Raw genomic sequence first — 18,439 nt, forward strand, 5'->3', positions numbered from 1 at the left:
TTATGTCAAATGCATCTTAAAAGGCCAAAGCAGGTAATGCATTTATCAATACTAAATTACTCATATTAGAGTCATGAGACAATAATGAATTTTAACCACACAAAAATAAGCACTTTGTGGATTTAAAAGAAGAGTCATTTCAGTAGTTGTTAAACACTACTTTCCTTACCCAGGCATTTATTCCATGGTACTGTCTCAAAAATTGTACATTAAAATGACATACTGGATACAAAGTACTTAAATTTAGACTGTCAACAGCCTTCACATGTAGTTACTCCACCAATTGCTATGAAGTGCACAGCTAAGCACATACAAAAATACTTTTAACACAGAACAAGCTTTTCAAGAAACAACATGCATTGCATAACAGTGTCTACAGTCACAGAAATTGGTTTTTGTTAAGTACAGCTCTTACTTTTCCCATCACACACATTCAGACTTTGTTATTTGTCATTTTAATCCTTCAGAAAAATGCTGCAGTTTCTGCTACAGCTTAAAATTCCCTAGTTCTTAATTCTAAAGCTTAGCCATAAAAACTGTCTTAATTCTTCTGACACTACTTGCAATACATTCACTCCCCATGTCCCATGAAGAGTTTATTTTTCCATCAGATCATGGTGACAAGCACACTTCAGAGAATTCCAGGCAGCCCCATCTGACTGGACCAAAGCAATGTGGTACAAGGGAGAAACTTAAAGCCAGTGAAAGGAATCAGTTTAAGCAGCAGCTGTGGCTGCAGTTGAGAGCCAGAGAGAGTAACTGTATCAGCTGCCTAAGGGAAGAAAACGGAATTAGATTTTTCAAGCTAGGCAAGAAAAATGGAAGGAGGGAGAAAGGTCAGAGATTAATAGAATCAAGGAGGATACAGAAAATCAAGAACAGAAACTACTAAGACTGATGGAGCCCTCCTCCCACTCCAGTATGCCACTTACAAAATGCAAATACCAAGCTTTTATTTTACTTTTTTTTTTGTTTTAAGTAAGATGTTTGAGAACTACTTAGGTACTCAAATGAGCATGACAACAGAAAGGCCGCTAAGAGATTAAATAGTTTTGTTTCTAAAGTAAGGTTTGGACACACTGAAACAAATTAGACCTAGGGCAACATGAATATGATACAGTAGGAACTTAAATAAAGAGATAATATAAATTCATACATATGGAGATACAGGTTTAAAGTAAAGTACAACAAACAGCTACAATTAAAAATTTTCAGTTACAACCTTTTTCTACAATGCAGGGTAATTATACCAACATTCCTAAGTCTGGCAATTCCTTACATCCCAATTCTTCATTGAGAGAAATAAGGAATAAACTCTCACTGATGTCCTTCCTTTTGTGAAATCAACTAGGATTATACTTCCACAGGTCCTAGAAACACAGTTGTTAAAGGCTGTGAAGTGTATGAATGTTGGGACATACTGACACAATAAAAAGGGAGGAAAAAATTACTCACTGAATCAAGAATATTAAACATAGAGAAATCCAGAACAAACCCCAAAGGCATGCATTTTTGCACATTCCATATAACAGAAATGCAGTCAGAGGACAGACAAGCCATGTTCAGTTTAATGCAATTTAAAATCATTTTACTGAAAAGAAAGTTACTCAGATACACACCTTTTCGGTTTTCTCCTCCTCTTTTTCCTTTTCTTTCTCCTTTTCCTCAGTCTTTTCAGATGACAAGACAACCATTGTAAGTTTTCTGACAATTTGTTTAGCCTCCACTATCTCTCTCTTGTGTTCCTCCATGATGGCATTATCCCCTGGCAGAAGCTGAAAAAACAGAACAAATATATCTGAAAACTGAAGTCACCTAGTGCTGCTCTGGATCACTTGAGCTCAAAGCACAAGTCTGTCCTTCCTTGTTACTAATCAGATTGCCTTTCAGGGAATCAGTTTCTTTTCCTTGTTACCATCATCCCAACAGGGAATTACACCATTAAGAGACTATTCTAAAATCAAGGACTCATGAGAAATAATACTGCTCTATTTCTTCACAACCATGAGGTGTCCAAGCTCCTGTTCCCCTCCCCAATTCACTGTTCAGTTGTAGCTGTGCAGGGACAGTTTCCCACAGATTCCAATATAACATTGACACAATTCAGTGCCTTTAAACCAAGTGAATATTCAAAAGCATGAATTTTCAACTTGCTCATCTAAAGGAAAAAAAAAAATTTAATCCCCAAGGAAAACCAGATAACCTACTTAGCCACACATTCTGACTGCCCCCTTAAAGGCATACCATTTAAAGCTGACTAAATTTTCTATTTATCAGCAATGTGGGTTAAACACATGTACCATCTGCTCTTTAAAAACCATCTTAGATTAAGAAGTACCTAGTATAAGACCTCAGCATAATCTTGTACTTGAGAATGATCAGAGTGAGGAATATAACCCCACACTCAAAAATTAAAAGGTCAAAGTCCAAGACAAAACAAAAGTTCTTTTTCTGACAAAGCCAAACCTTAATTTAGTTCCTAAAATCAAGCTCAAACTTAACTGCAAACAAGTAATCAAAACTTCCTGCAGAGTCATGACCTCTTTGACACAATGATCTTTTCTTTTAATGTTTTTAACAAGGGATTTTTTACTGTTTTTTCTTTCCCCAAACTGATGAGAAAAAGGAAGACAGTAGAATTCCTACACTTCACAGAAATTTAGGCAAGAAAAAACACCACTTGGAAAGGTAGGAGGTTTAAAGAGTTGCACTTTCTCATTTGAAAACACAGGGAACCTACTATGATTCACCAAGAAACATCTAGTACAGAATTTCAATGGGTAAGTTGTGTCTTCAGGATGCAATACATATTCTATAGGGCTGTGTGTATATACATACCAACAGAGAACAGTTCTTACAGGCTTTGGAGGGAGGGTAGAGGTGGGGAGAACGTTCTGGATATGAACAGTAATCCTACAGTGCTCCTGTACAGCAGCCACACAACATGCACCACTTCAGACTCAACACCTACATGCTAATTATTTTCTAGAAACTCACAGCAAGTTAAACTAAGCCTGAACAAATAACAAAATATGCCATCCCAAACATGGACAGACACAGAGCCATGGCAGAGAGATTCTGGAACAAGACTGAGAATCCCCATCACTCAGGTGAACAGTGTACATGAGCACAGGGACTGCCAGAGGACGTGCCCTCACCTGCACAGTCTGAGTTGAGATTGCACAGGCCACTCTCACCCCAAGTCTGAGCATGTTCTGTAAGCTTACAAACATTCCTGAACAAACAAGCATTATCATCACACATTCCTCCCTCCACACCAATTATCTGAGATGTGCACTCCTACCCTTGCTCCACCCAACACATTTTTAGCCAAAATACTCAACAGTTACTGACAAATCAGATTGTGACTAAACGCTATGAACTGTCACACAAATTAATGGCAGGACTACCTTCCAAAACTTCCACAGCTGTAACTAGAGCTCATTTCCTTGATTTCAGTGCAAGAGTTGAGTCTTAAAATACCTAATCTTGAAATATCTATGGATATTCTGGAATTTAAAATTCTTATATAATGTAAAATTAATTTGACAACTGTAACATTCTGTCTGCCATCTGTCAAATTGGGATGGTGGTTGGTTGATGTCTGTCAGGCTGCAGAGGATAAGTATCTCTGATTAAATCTGAACATATAACCCCCTTTCTCTTTCAACCTAACAAATGGTCAAGATTCTTGTGGAGAATGAGAGACCTGTTCAGGAACATGCAAGAGCTTAAAAAAAAAATAATCCTACTATTAAACTAACCAAAGGATGTTAGGAGTCAACTGTCCTACCACTTTTTTCAAAAACTGATCTTGTAAAGCAAAAATCAAAGGATCTAATTCTTAAGGAAGGTTGTTAAGGAAAGTTACTGGGTTACTAACCTATTCAGACAGGAGGTAAACAATCTGGAGAATGTTACATAAATAATTCAAATAAAGTTTATCAGCATTTATATTTCAGTGTGTGCTTATTAGACAGCACTGAAAATTTTAAAAGACATTAAATATTGTATGTACAAAGGCATGAAATAGCATGCCATGAATCTGAAGATTTGGAAATAGGGTAAGGAATCTCTTGGTTCTTTTAATGTCCTTAGCTTTGGCATTTGACAAGGGTAGTACTGTCACTTACATGAACATAAAGATCTTCCAACTCTATAAGATTATGTTGCAAAAGGACAGCAGCAACTCTGTACAAGGAGGAAGGTGTCTCACCGCTCGGATCCTAAAAAGGACAACATTGCAAATTCAAGAAAAAAGCAATCAGACCACTGCAAAAGGTTATGAAACAGAAAAGAAACCACTCAAACTTCAGATGAAACATTAACCCACAGTGCTCCTTGTTATCATGTTATTTAACTGCTGTTTCTCCAAACCCACTGGACTTACTGCAATACACAATCAGTATTTTCAGAAACAAAAACATTCAACTTTCATCACACCTTACGGTGGTGCTTGCATGCAATTGATAATTATACATTTAAATAAAAATCTTGAATATTTTATCAAATATCAACCATGACTCCCCTGCAAACATGCTCTTCACTCTCGGGGACAAGTCTTTTGTTTATAAGGTACTATCTCTTTGTTCATGCCAGTCCTTATACAGTTACACAAGTTCAAGTGGAAGATATCAGGATTGTTTTCAGTTCTTTTAGGGAACACTAAGCATTCTCCCATAAGAGACTTCCACTCAAATGATGATATTATTGCTTTTAACACTGGAGTTTTACTAACTAAAAATCTGCAGAAAACATTCTATCACTGACTGCAGTTCAACATTGTGTATAACCAACCACCAAACCCAAAAATTAAGAATGGAAATATATTACCTGATAAAATTTGAATTTGAACCCAAGGATATGGCATAGAGTTTGAGGTTCACACATGTACATATAAGACTCTATCAGTGGTACAAAGAAGTCATCATACTCAGGTCTGCACTCATAGACTTCAAGGATAATATCCAAAACTCTGTTAGGATCAAGGTTGAAACATCCTAGTGGAGAAGAAGTAGAGAAGTTTAACATTGTTAATTTTCATCTTCGTTCTGTTTCTAAAATACAAGTGCACTAATTTTTAAAATTAATTCTTTTCAGTTAAAATTAAGCCTGGACTTTTAAACAGCAAAATAATCTGGATCATCTATAAACACAGCACTGATGGTTTTGTCTTGCTGGATATTGAACTAGGTAAAAGTACTAAACAGGACTTTCAATTCAGATTACAGAAAAAGAAATTAACACCCTGAGAAGAACATTTAATAAGAAAAACCCAGCCTCACTAAGACCACAGTGCCAGCAAAAGGCATGGGCTGCTGCTTCTCCCCTTGTGCTGGCACACATATCCATTCAGTCCCACAAATCGGTCAGGTCGTAATTATTTTACACTTATTTACTTTATCCAGACACATCCACTATGCAGATATATAACTGCATCAGTCTTTCCTCCCCCAAAGACATTTCCATTTCATGAGAACCTACTGCAAGTCAGTAGTTTAAAAGAACTGACATTTTGTATGAAGTCTATTTGCAATTCCTAAAATTCCAGAAGACAGAAAAACGTCTTGTTACAAAATTCCTCAAACTGAGCATATTTTTTACTGCAATAACTAGCAAACCCATCCTTCTCTCTAGATCTCTTTCAAAAGAAGTAGTATTGTTACAGGGATTTGACACACAGGCAAAATTATGTGATAAATGAATTTATTTTTTTTTATAAAATAGCAGCATAACCTTTTGCCCATTACTGCACTGGCACCATATGAAACAGGTGCAAACATTGTATTGTATAGTATACAATATAATATAAATATTGTATTGTACAGAACTCTTTATTCTAAAACAAACTGTAAAACACAGGCAATTACAGGTATTTCCAGTTTTTAACTTATTTTGCACTTTGATGTGACATTCTCGTCAAGACTCAACTCAAACATGGACAAATCACTAAAAAAACCACTAGATAAAGGAAGAACATTTACTACTTCTTATTTCTCTTCATAAGGAATCACTCACTGAACTTCTTCAAAAATAAAAGAATATTCATGCATTGAACTGAGCATCTTAAATAGCAAAAAGCATTACTTTGTTACACTCCCATCTGCCTGTTGAGGTGATAAGCACTTCATCAAAAACTACTGCTGAAATGAATTGAAATCACAGTATATTTGAGGCTGTACCATAAATTCAGAATGTAAAGTAAGTTTACCTACACAACAGTCCCAAAATTAATTTTTCCACAGAAATGGGAACTTCCAAATGTCATAATTCTATCCAAGGTGATCTACTTTCTGTAGTCATAAGATCATAAAGGAAAACCAAAGCCCATATTCTTTCAATAAATTCCTTACCTATTAAAGATTTGATATTTTCAAGGATTAAATCACTAGTGATATTTCCAGATAAGTCTTGACCCAGTTCTGCAATGAGCTTTGCATAACCTTCGTTCTCCTCTCTTAGCAAATTAAACTTCTGTTGCTTATAACTGCAAATAAACAGAAATTGAATACTATTGTGTAACACATATCCAGTGAAGCCATTTATGCCTCCAGCAATTTGTTATACAAAATGCTAATTTTGAACACATTTTTAAGAACTTGTAATTTACTTGAGCTATTGCAAAAACTACTGAATGCACCACACGAATTCCTGTAAGGCAGCAAGCACTCTATAAACAAATCCAGCTCTTATTTCAAATGCAGACCATTTAAACTATGCTTACACTTAACAGGAAAGCTTGTTCTTACACACTGCACTGGAGAACTGCTCTCTAGCAGTCCATCCTTAAGGCCCTATTCTAGTTTCAAGTGAAACACTGGATGCAGAGACAGAAACCAAACATTCCCAAAAAAACATAACCCATAGTGCCCAAATAAAGTAAAATAACTATGTCTGTTTATTTATGAAAACAAAAGTCTATGCTTAACTGATGCAACAGAAAAAGTTAAATTTCTTACACTTTCTAAGTTCACATGTCAAATAAAATTAAATATTAACCTGCATATATAGAATCACTGTAGCAAAATCATAGGTAACACGAAGACTTTATACTGCTCAAGACTGAAAACTAAGGGTTAAGAAAGTTCTTTTGTCAATGACAAGTTACAAACACATTTCGTAAAGAAAACTGAATACCTTTGAAGAAACATTACACATTGGTAGCAAACACTATCACCACACTAATTATCATTGCCCTTCCCCATCCCCTCCCCAAACAACCTTTTTGCTCCAAAACTTACAATAGTTTTGTCTTTATTTTAACAGACTTTTGATTGAATTGTTGAGACTGCTTGATGAGTCCCAATGACTCCAGTGTCTCTGGATCTAAACGCTCCTTCAGGACAGTGTCAGAAACAAGATACTACAAAACAAGAACATAAACCAAATTTGTGAATTACAAAGACCTAGAAACCATACTACTTTAGGTTACATATGCATTCTGACTACAACAAAAACAATTTCATGATATTAAATGCATTTTCTTTCAAACACAGAAGGGGACAAAACAAACTATTAACCGAAACTGGAATTTTACAGTGGCAGATCTTATAAACAAGAGCACCTTGAAGAAACAAACCCTAGAGTCTAATTGCTGATTACCAAGTATACATTGCACAGCATCTGGAGACATTATTACCAAGAGCTGCATATTTACAAAGGTTTATACTCATTCTCATATTCTGGGAGAAAAGCCTTATTTTCACAGGCTGAACTTTCCTACAAATCAAGCTTATTCCCTGTGATTAGGAATGCTACTTCTAAAGACAAAGGAGGTTCCATGAGGAAAAAGTACAACTCCAAGCATAATTCAGTAGCAAAATGTCTGTTGAACTGACAGGTAGAAAAATTGAAGTTCTCTCAAACCTCTTTAAAGAATTCAAGGGGGAGTTGTACTATATTCCTCTACCAGTACACTTTGAAGATGAATTTTTAAATTATTTGGGCATTTGTGGAAACATTCTGGAGGGGAAAAAAAAAGAAGCAAGCTTCAACACTGATTTTTCTTGCTAGATTTTGACATGCAATTTTGCCAAAAGACTTCCTAGGTGCAACTTACCAAACAGGCCAACACTAGTTGTGTAAAATGATCCCTCTTGTTTTTTTCCTCTAAACAACTTGTTTCAATGTCTACAAAAGAAGATGAGGATAAAAAGAAATCATTTCTTGTGAAATTTTTTAAGAGTTTCTTCTTTTAATAACTATTCTGATAAATGTTAATGATACTAAGGCAAAGCAGCTTGTTGATAACATGCTATCTTCTTGCCACCCACTCATCCCTCATGAGGTCCACACAATATTTTGATGACAATTCTCACACATCCACAGGTCTCATGAAAAGGTAAAACAGAAACTAGAGGAATGCCTTAATTTTTCTTGCCCTTCTCTTTGCTGCAATAACATTTAAGTAAGCATTAAAAATCAATAATAAGCACAAAACCAGAAATACAAACTGCTGAAGAGAACTCCATGATCCTGGCCTTAATGCAGTGTCCTAATCTCTCCCTGTGGGCTCCGAGTAACTACCATTTACTGTCTGGTCTGCAGTCTTTTACCAGCTATGATTCTTTATGACCATTAATTTCTTTTGTATTGCCAACTACTGAAAGCAATTCATGAATTCACTCCTACGGGAAGCCAGGTCAGAGAACAGTGGCCAAGGAAGCACACCTGTCTAAAGTAGTTTAAAAAAAGCACATCGTTACAGGAAGTGAGGAGCTGCAAAAGGAGTAAAAAACTCCATAAAAGAATGCAAGGCAGACATTACAAAAATCAACCAAACAAAAGGTCCTACAAAAAAAAATCCCCACACATAACCCCATTAAAATCAGACTCACAGAGAAAACAACAACAACAAAAATGTGAGAAAGAAGACCCCAAAGAGACTGAAAACTAATGATGTAGTGGAAGTAGGGCTGGAAGTGGAATCAACAGACCACCCAGATCAGCCTGGACCCTACAGCTCAGCCTCTCAGCCAAAGAACAATCTGCTGAAAAATGTTAGTCCAGGGAATGTGGATGAGTGGATATACCCCAATTCTCATACACTAAAACACATTAACTGTAAGAAAAAAAATTGCCGATAGTAGCAAATACTGATTAAAGAGAAAAAGTGTTAGAGGAAACAAAGAAAGTGCCCAATGTCCTTTGTCCCAGAGTTTGAAACCTAAGTCTTTAACCTTACTATTCTCTGCTACTAGTCAAGGGATGGTATTAGGTTGCACACTAATTAGAAGGAAAAGAGGAAAAAAAAAAAAGACAAAAAACACAGACAGATACAAAAGTAATTATTACAAGAAGATGATACAAGTACACAGAATGAAGCACTATAAAAAAAAACAAAATCAAAATTCATCACTTAGATGTTCAAACCAAGGCTGCACATGTAAGCTTAATTAGGTGTCTCTCTTCACGGGCAGCCATAGCACAGAGGACACCTCACTCCTTTAGTACAGGTAACAACAGGATCTGTGATAAGCAGACCATTAAAAGCATTTTCTGAAAATTTTCAAGTCGTTGAAAACTAGATATGGAGCAAGACAGAAACTGCAAGCAGTTAAAGCTATGATCTGGAGAAATGTATACAGGATTAAAATGCTAGAAACATGAGAGAAACAGCTTTGGATCAACATGACAATATAAAAATCCAGAAGTTATCACCAGTATAAGACGTATGCATCTTTAAAGCCTGCTCAGCTGGCAGACAGTGACTTGCCCAGTGATGCCATTTGCCTTTAGATTTATGGACAATTTGCATAAGCTCCATTTCACTAACAGTGACTGTACAGATAAAAATATTTACAGAACACATTCTGAGAAGAGAGGATCTACCTACCAGTAAGTCAACTTCTATTTAAAATATTTAAGAATGATAACATCACTAAGTCACTGATTCCATTAGCTAACACCCGACATTCTTACAAGCTAACTCCTTTAACTATTCTTGGCAGATCAACTTCCACAGCCTTTAACAGGCAAACTTCTGGAAATGGAACAAAAATACATTAACAAATGAGATACAGATACACTGAGGAGGAATCAACACACAGTTTGTAAAGAGAAGCCATGCTTTACAGATTCAATGATATTTCCCACAGAAGTCAACAAGCAGATTCACAAAACATTTATTTCTCAAAATCTGTTACAATGCTGAAAGGAACCTGACTTACCTAATATGCAGAATACATCAGCTAGGATAGAAGGCATGTCTTCTCGAAATTCCTAAGAAGGAAGAAGATCTCACTTAATGAACACAGAATTCCAATATGCACACTTACAAAATTCTTATTCCGCTACATAAAACACTTAATCATAAAGTAAGTTCATATTCATTAATAATTCATATCAATAATGAAGATGCTTAATTATTGACTAATATCTAACATAAGTGCTGTACTAATTATTGATACATAATGAAACACCATAATATTTTAATGTAATTTAAAAGTGTATCTAGTGACCAAGGGGAAAAAAAAAACAAAACTGGTCAGTACCTCCATTTCTCTAAGCCCAATGGAACTCCCTGTGTGAGGAGCAGCAGCCTGGACAGTGCTGCACTTTCTCAAGCACCAAACAAATTACAATTTCCTACAGCAGCTAAAGATCCAACATTGTCACATGCCATCCCAAAAGCAAGGTGCCCTACAGCCTTGACTTCCCTCAGACCCTATGCACAAGTTTAAAAAGTACAAAAAGGTTAAACTAGATTAATGCAACACGTTCTTTTCCTTAATGTTCCGTGCACATCAATACAGCAAACCAAGAACTTCCAAAGAATAAGAAATGCTTTTTATAAGATTCTTTTAATGGATTTTTTCTGGTTTATTTTTTTAGGGAATGGTGGTATTTGGTAATCTTGGAGGTTTAGAGGAAAATACTCTTTTCCCTACTTTCTCATTTATTCAAAGCATTTTAAGAAAAACCTTTTTTCAAACAAAAAAATAAGTCTAATGGATCATTTTAAAGGCCATCACAGAACTTGGACATCCCAACAGTAAAATGGCAGATGTTGTTACACTGTTATAAAAACCAGTAGGTGGCATTACAGATGTGCTGCATGAGCAAGTGACACTTATTTTTAGCATTTATTAGAAACTTCAGGCTTCATATGCCCTTAAAAAATGACTTAATTTTTAATTTATGTTGAAATGAACACATCTATTCCTCACCAGAAAAGGTAGGGGCAAAAATGAAACCCTGACAGATTACATATATATCAAGTGCACCCAAAAGAAGAAAAAGAGCTTGACAAGAATGACTTCTCAGACACAGAAAAAAAAAATCTCTTGAATATTATCCTGCTTGGATTTCATTTGGACTTTATTATAAAGTAAAAATTTAGGAAGTATACAATGATTACAAATATATACTCACTATGACATCACCAAGAACATTAGAAGCTTGATCATGCTTTAAGTTTCCTCTGACAACATGGTATGCAAGCTCATACAAAGCCTGCTGGATATCTGTTGAAAGAAAAGAGATGATTAAAGAACATGTTATGTAATCCTTCACCTAACTGCTGAAGCAATATTTACAATAATGCTGGAGACTTCAGACACCCTGCAAGCAAACAGGGTATGCTTCTGTTACCAATGAGAGGGATTACTTTGCTACTGCTGATAGAATAAAATTGATCATCAATAGCTAAGACTTCACACAAGTAGATAATAAGAGATGATCCACTTTATCTAGAGAGTTTATGGAATAATTGTAATATGGGATGAAAAACTACAGTCCTGCATGTAATAACTTGAGTACTGGCAGTTGGTTTAACAAAGACAACTTTACCTTCTTCACACAAATACCATAATCTACATCCATAAAAAACATTCTGCTATTTTCTCCTTATCATGTCTCATCACAGATATGCTTTCAAAAGCATATTTTTGAAAGTATGCTTACTCCATTTTTCTTGGAGTAAGTAAAATTTAATTGCTTAAAAAGGACTTTTTAATTTAATTTTTTTAAAGAAAGTCTCTTATATCTCAAGAATGTAACCTTACAAAAGCCTGTATTAAGCTGAAGCACTAAACAGAGGTACTGCATTTGAGAAAAATCTTGCAATGTTAAACACAGTCATTGGAAAACCAGCTGTGGTAAAACTGTAAGGTTCTTAAACAATACACCACAATGTTGTGACACTTTTTACTATATGAAAAATAACAAACCCCCATGCTTTCACCTTGCACTTGTACCACATGGTTCACTCAATAAACAATATTCAATAAAGAAGCTGCAGATCTTAATGCCTCAAACCAAGTACTCAGTGACATGGTGACTGCAGACCACTGTAGTTGAATTAAACCCAATTTTATTTTTTAAACAGGCAAGTTAATTTCACATTTGCACACATTAGTGTTCATATATTTAACTCTTAGAATAAAATTTAGATGTATGTTGAGTTTGCAAAACACAATTTCATTTTCTACAGCAGAGACCAAATACTAGATGATGCTGACACCACTCATTGAAGACAATCCCAGTTGTGGATGTTTGTATTGCCTTAGTATTTGTAGTATTTGACTTTAGCACACACTAATGGTCACCATATATGAACATTCTAAGCACATACATGCAGAGGTACCATGATCAACTATTTCCAGGCTTTTTTTTTTTAATTTAACTAAAACCAAGCAACAAACCACACAATCAACTTACCTCTGAAACCCACATCATGGTTTTTGTTTTCGCTGAGAGCACGACACAGCTGCACACTGAAATAAAAAAATATTAAAAGAAAAAAAATAAAAAAAAGTTAGATATTGGCATACACACAAATGTTTTGGGGTTCTTGTTTTTGTTGTTGCTCTGGCTAAAGCAGCTTAAGATTCACGGCTGACTACATTTAATTTTTCCAGAGTAAACCCTCATTCAGAGAACTTACACAGCAACGAAACAAGACTCCCAAGAGATCTCATACACATATAAATCACAGACTTAAAAAATATTCTTCCTAACATTACACACTCTTACACACTGAAAGGTGCGAGCATGAGGTAATTTTAGTATGAATGGAAGCACGGAAGTGGCAGCAATAACCTACTGTTGTTATCCAGTGAAGGAACTCTCCTCACAGAGTTACTATGACTATGATAGTTTTCAAACTCTGGCCTGTAAAAAAACTTTCAACATTAAACTATGTATATGATGTTTTACAAAAGGAAGGCAGAATTTTATTTAAGAGAATCCACTGTAGGATGAGACCTGTCACATTCCATCGTCGTTGGTCGCTCCTGGGGCTCCCTCAACCCAACAGTCATATGCACAAAGTACACTAAATAGTCTAGAGACTGTTCCATAAAATAAATTAATGGTTCTCTGTATTACAAAATAAATGCTTAAAGAGCAGGCTTCTCCACTACACTGACAGCTTAGAAATGGTCATGCTTCCAAGATACAAGGATCTTCCCTCTTCTCTACCACTTCTGTCACCCCAGGATGAGGCTTCAAAAGCAGTTTCACATTTAGAATTGACAGTTTTTTAAAAAAGGGTGGTGATTTACCTATATTATAACAGACACCAATGAATATTTTAAGAACCTTTGTCACATTTGCACATTTTCAACCAAAAGTTCACATATTTTTCCAAGTATCTTTCCCATGCAGAAACTGAGGACAGTATCAGAGCTATGTTGCACTCCTACATGAGATGGCAAGACTACAGTTTCCTGTGGGAGCCATTTTTAAGTTGTCTCAAATCATGCAGGTATGCACAATTACTACAGAAAAATCAACAGTAAAAGATACTTCTGTAGCAATCCATTACTCATTCTGTTTGCATCCCATATAGATCACCGCCTCTCTAACAGGACTAAACAGCTGTTCCAGCAATCACAGGATTATAATTAGTAAATATAAGGTATACACACCCTTTACAGACAACTGGAAAGTGGGGAGTTTCACACAATGTAATCAGCAGAAACAGAGAAGCTGGGCAAAAAGTGAGGGTGTGGCTAAGATGTTCTAAATGCTATTGAAGAGAATGCAATGTATATGGAAATAACCAGAATAGAGACAGCAAAATAGGGGAATAGGTATTTTATTTTTCATGAACAGTAAGTACATGTTTTTTAAATAACAGATTTTATCCCCAGCTGTCCTCAAGGAGTGTATCAATTCAATATAAATCAATTTCCTTAAATTTTAATTACTTCTCCATAAAGAAAGCAGCCTATAAGCACTCATTTCTATGCTCTGCACACAAATAACAGTAAAGTGAAACATCTGATTCCAAAAAAAAAAAAATTATCTGAGATGCACACTTTGACCCCTATGTCATAAGGTGGTATCATCAACCAGGTTAACAAAGTAATAATACAAGGTAATAGTTTTAACCTCTTCCCATTCCCTTTCCAGCAGCACCAAAACAGTACTATCAACTTCACATTACTTTAAGACATGAACCTGCTTCATCAATGTAACAGGAAACTCAATATTTAAGATCAGTCCACAAAACAGCTTGCTTAATACTTGCAACTAGAACCCACTGAATTATTAAGCTGGAAGAAAAAGTGGTAAAAGAATTTCTTTTTGTGCTCATGTTCTTTTCTACAGGCACTCTCTCTCCAAAGGAAGAAGAGCTTTTCTGCAGCTGCTGCCAGGCAGGACAGGTGAGCAGATTCAATGACTGGTGCAGAGATGGACACATTCACCAACACTTCTTCCCTTCTCAGCCCCACAGTTCCAGCCCTCACGTTAGCTACATCAATTTTATTGACAAACCTGGTAGAAAACTGGTCAAAAACCAAGTCCTCAGCTGACTTGAAGCAGCTCACCAGCAGGTCAGACAAACACCCAGGTGACTGAAGACAGGGCAGAAGCCCAACCTTCCAGTAACAACTAGATGAGAGACTAGTTCATCTATCTCAACTGAGTACATCATAAATTAAAATCAAAATACCTGCACCTTCACAAGAATAGAAATATCAAGGTTGGTACAGTTTGTTAAGAGTTCATCTGCAACTTTTACTACTCTGACGTTGTAGCTCACTGCTGCAAGCTGAGGATGGAGAACTTCCTTGCTCTACTAAAACACATCCCTTCAAACGAAGATAAAACTGTGTGAAACAAGAAATTCTGAAGCAGCGTGAGCACCTATTAAACAAGTTTGTATGGCAGAGCCAGCAACTGAACCAAGGCCTCCCAACTCATACCCCACATCCTATAACCTCCATTTCACTCCCACACATGGATTAAAGCAGTAATTATCAAAGTGCATGTGCCTGCTAACATTTAAGTATATGCATAATTTAACTGATGTGGGTAGTTATCTGGTTGAGATGAAGTGCAATCAATTCTGCAGTCAGGATGGCAAAACTACAACTGAACAGTTTCCCTGACTCTCAGCCCTTTACTTGCATGAGCAAAGTCAAAGTGTTGAGTTAATGCTGAGAGTGCCTGAAAGATCAGGTCTCAAAATCTCACATTCACAGAATGTTAAGCTTCTTCAGTTTATCTTGAGGCTTAACATACTGCAAAAACTGCCAGACAAGTACTCTATTAAAGCCCTCCATCCACACTAAAGGCTCCCTGATGTGTTGAATGTCTCACAGAACAAGGTATCAATCAGTGCTTGCCACTGCATGTGTATTGTAAATATCCATATGGGCTTCAGTCACAGACCAGTATCTTGTTGGGAAGATGTGACAAAACAGCCTCACTACATGGGCAGCACACAAACAGGTCTACGAGGAGTCCAGACTGAGCAGCACAAGTAGTCACCCTCGGATTCCAACTCCATCTGTACACAATATCTGGCAGTAGCAACAAATGAACATAATAAATTCTACTTAGACAGAGAAGGGTCTGAACAATATAAAAAATGACAGACAAGATGACCACATCCTGACCAACGTCTAGTTTTGGCAGCTAAGAACACCTGAAACTACCACAATATACATTTATGTATTTGAATTAGATATTACACATCAGTATCTTGATTACTTAAATTCGAAGCTTGTACAGTTTTGAACAAGGTCTCTGAAAAATTTCCTGGAAGCAAACTGTCACTGTTGCCCTACTAATTAACACTATGACACTCTAAGACACACAAAATCCTTACCTTCTGGTTTTTGGATACTACTGTTAAATCATGACACCACATCACTCAAAAAGAAAATTTAAGAAAGGAGAGTAATTTTTTTAAGCATCCATTATTTATCCCAGTAGAAGATGAAATACCAAACTAAAATAATTTGCTTCTCTCAATACAGTTTCATATTCCTCCAAAACATAAAACTGTGCTTTCATTTAGGCAACAAGTAACTGCCAAAATACTATCTCAACTGATCTAGTCAGATCATGAAAGCCATTTCATGCTCCAGCAAGTAAATATTTTTTCCATAAGACCTAATCTTTTCTTTCTACTAATTATGGGGGGGGGTCCTCACTTTTCAAAAAAGTTGGTATTTGTCTCCCTGTGAATAAGCCCACCACTTTGTTTAAAAACAAACCAAACCCCTCCATACAGAAGTGAATGCTCTCTGACTTCATGTGTGGGCTTTATCAGACCAGGCTTCCATGTAGCAACAAAAAAAAAAGAAAAAACCTTCTAAATTTTTGCAAATCCTCTATTTGCTAGCAATGTCAGTTTTCTCCTTTGGCAGTATCCTTCCCCTTTCCATTTTTCTAACTTATCATTATAATGTATTGTCTTAATTTTGAACCAAACCCATGACTGGACTTAGGCCTAGACCTAATTTAAGTTTCTGGTCATATTGTATTAGATAAGTAATTCAATAAAATTAAGAAGTATCATTACATTTATTCCCCTTTTACTTTAATATTTAAAAATATTTCATCTTTCAATATTTCATTTTGAAATGACAGCATCCTAGTTTTGTTTTCCTGTAGTAAAATAGGATAGGAAGTGATGAAAAAAGAAACATGAACTTACACACTGAAGACTCTCCCAATAAAGTTAGCTTCCTAAAAAGTTCTCTAAATAGTGGCTACAGAGATGTAGTTTAGGTTCTCGAAAGTAAGTTAAAGCATGTTCCTTTATGTTTATAAAGCTACCACTGTAAAACCTCACAACTGTCATCCAAGACACAATCACATTTCTTTTAAAACACATGGCCTCTGCTCTTCAAGTCATGCCTGGAACTGCATTTAAGCAGTATTCCAAATGAAGTGCAAATGCCACAAATACAGGAATTTAGCTAATCATTTTGGTTTTTTGGTCCTGCAGCAAATTAACACTTTATTCCCATCGTGGTTAAGAAGCACTGCTCTAAGGGGAGGGGAGAATCCTAAAAGGTTTTATCATGGTCAAAAGCTGAGGTAACTTGCTCAAAGTGCTGAGAATTCAGCATGAACAGAGCAGCTGCCTTTATATGATCAGCTATGACATTTCTGTCCTCGTGCAAACTCCACACAACCTTCCAACATGTTTAACTTACATACTAACACGGTAACGGCTCCAGCATAATTCAAACCAAAAGTTACATGGCTATAAAGAGGGGCCTCTTCACTACAAAATGGAGGACCTGGAAAGAATAGTATTTTGTGCAGGGAGTCTCTACATTCTCTATTCTCTAACCCACTACCTTTTTCTTCGTGCACAAGGAAGATCCTTAGCAAAGCTGCACACCCTTTTAAGACAGATGAACAAAATAAAATAAGAAAAAGAGCGACTCTCAAGAAGCGTTTCTCAAAGCGATCCCCCAAACACTGGTTATTTACATTTGTAGGGTTTTTCAGTTACAACAAAAACAGAAGTGCACGGAAGAAAGAAGAGCATTTAAAAAACATAGTTAGTACACAGAGGACCGCTGTTAAAGCTAATAGAGTAACGTGAAAGGGCCAAACTGGTGAATTACCCCTGAAGAGATGCACTCCTGGAACGCAGCACACAGCACTCAGTTAACTTGCCAAGATGGCTTAAAACAGACACACACGAGGCCCTGGACGGAAGGCTCCCAGCACACCTGGGTTGGTCTGGGAGGCTGCACCCAGGCCCCTCGGTGCACAAAGGTTACTTTGTGGGATAGAACAGGCATGACTGGCTGATCTACCTCGCCTGGGTCAGAGAATACAGCGCCAGTCCCCTCGGAACCGGCAGAAAGGTGGGAACGGGGGCCGAGGCCTCCACCAGAGCGGCCAGCACCGCGGAGCCAGCGGAACGGGAATGCGCCAGGGTCCGTATTACCGCGGGGGGCGGCTGAAGAGGAGCCCGACCCCCGACGAGCCGGGCCCGGAGGCTGGAAGGGGGCGCTCGGGGCGCCGGGCCCAGCTGCGGGGGCCGAGCGTCGGGGCGGGCGGCAGCACCGGCCGGGGCGGAGGCCCGGGCCCTCCGCCCGACCGCGGCGTCGACCCCCAGCCCGGCAGCAAGGACGCAGCCCCGGCCGCCGTCCTCCCCGCCGCCCCCCGCCCTCCCCGCCCCGCTCCCGCAGGCCGCAGCGCCCCATCCCGCCCCGCGGCCGGGCCCCGCACTCAC

At 37.3% G+C, this 18,439-nt stretch overlaps 1 protein-coding gene across 1 annotated transcript in view; it reads right to left on the bottom strand.

Annotated features, from left to right (window-relative positions):
- Nucleotides 1-18,439, bottom strand: part of THOC2 (THO complex 2) — a 58,140-nt gene that overhangs the window by 29,411 nt on the left and 10,290 nt on the right. The window contains exons 3-12 of the mRNA XM_027645150.1: nt 18,018-18,434; nt 12,661-12,716; nt 11,374-11,465; nt 10,170-10,221; nt 8,060-8,130; nt 7,242-7,363; nt 6,354-6,487; nt 4,834-5,000; nt 4,134-4,226; nt 1,620-1,775 (exon numbers count right to left, since the gene is read on the bottom strand). Coding sequence (XP_027500951.1) covers nt 1,620-1,775; nt 4,134-4,226; nt 4,834-5,000; nt 6,354-6,487; nt 7,242-7,363; nt 8,060-8,130; nt 10,170-10,221; nt 11,374-11,465; nt 12,661-12,716; nt 18,018-18,434 — 1,360 coding nt within the window. The remainder of the gene's footprint in view (nt 1-1,619; nt 1,776-4,133; nt 4,227-4,833; nt 5,001-6,353; nt 6,488-7,241; nt 7,364-8,059; nt 8,131-10,169; nt 10,222-11,373; nt 11,466-12,660; nt 12,717-18,017; nt 18,435-18,439) is intronic.

The sequence above is a fragment of the Corapipo altera genome, unplaced genomic scaffold (genome assembly GCF_003945725.1).
Source record: "Corapipo altera isolate COAL_440 unplaced genomic scaffold, ASM394572v1 65, whole genome shotgun sequence".
Taxonomy (NCBI): Eukaryota; Metazoa; Chordata; class Aves; order Passeriformes; family Pipridae; genus Corapipo; species Corapipo altera.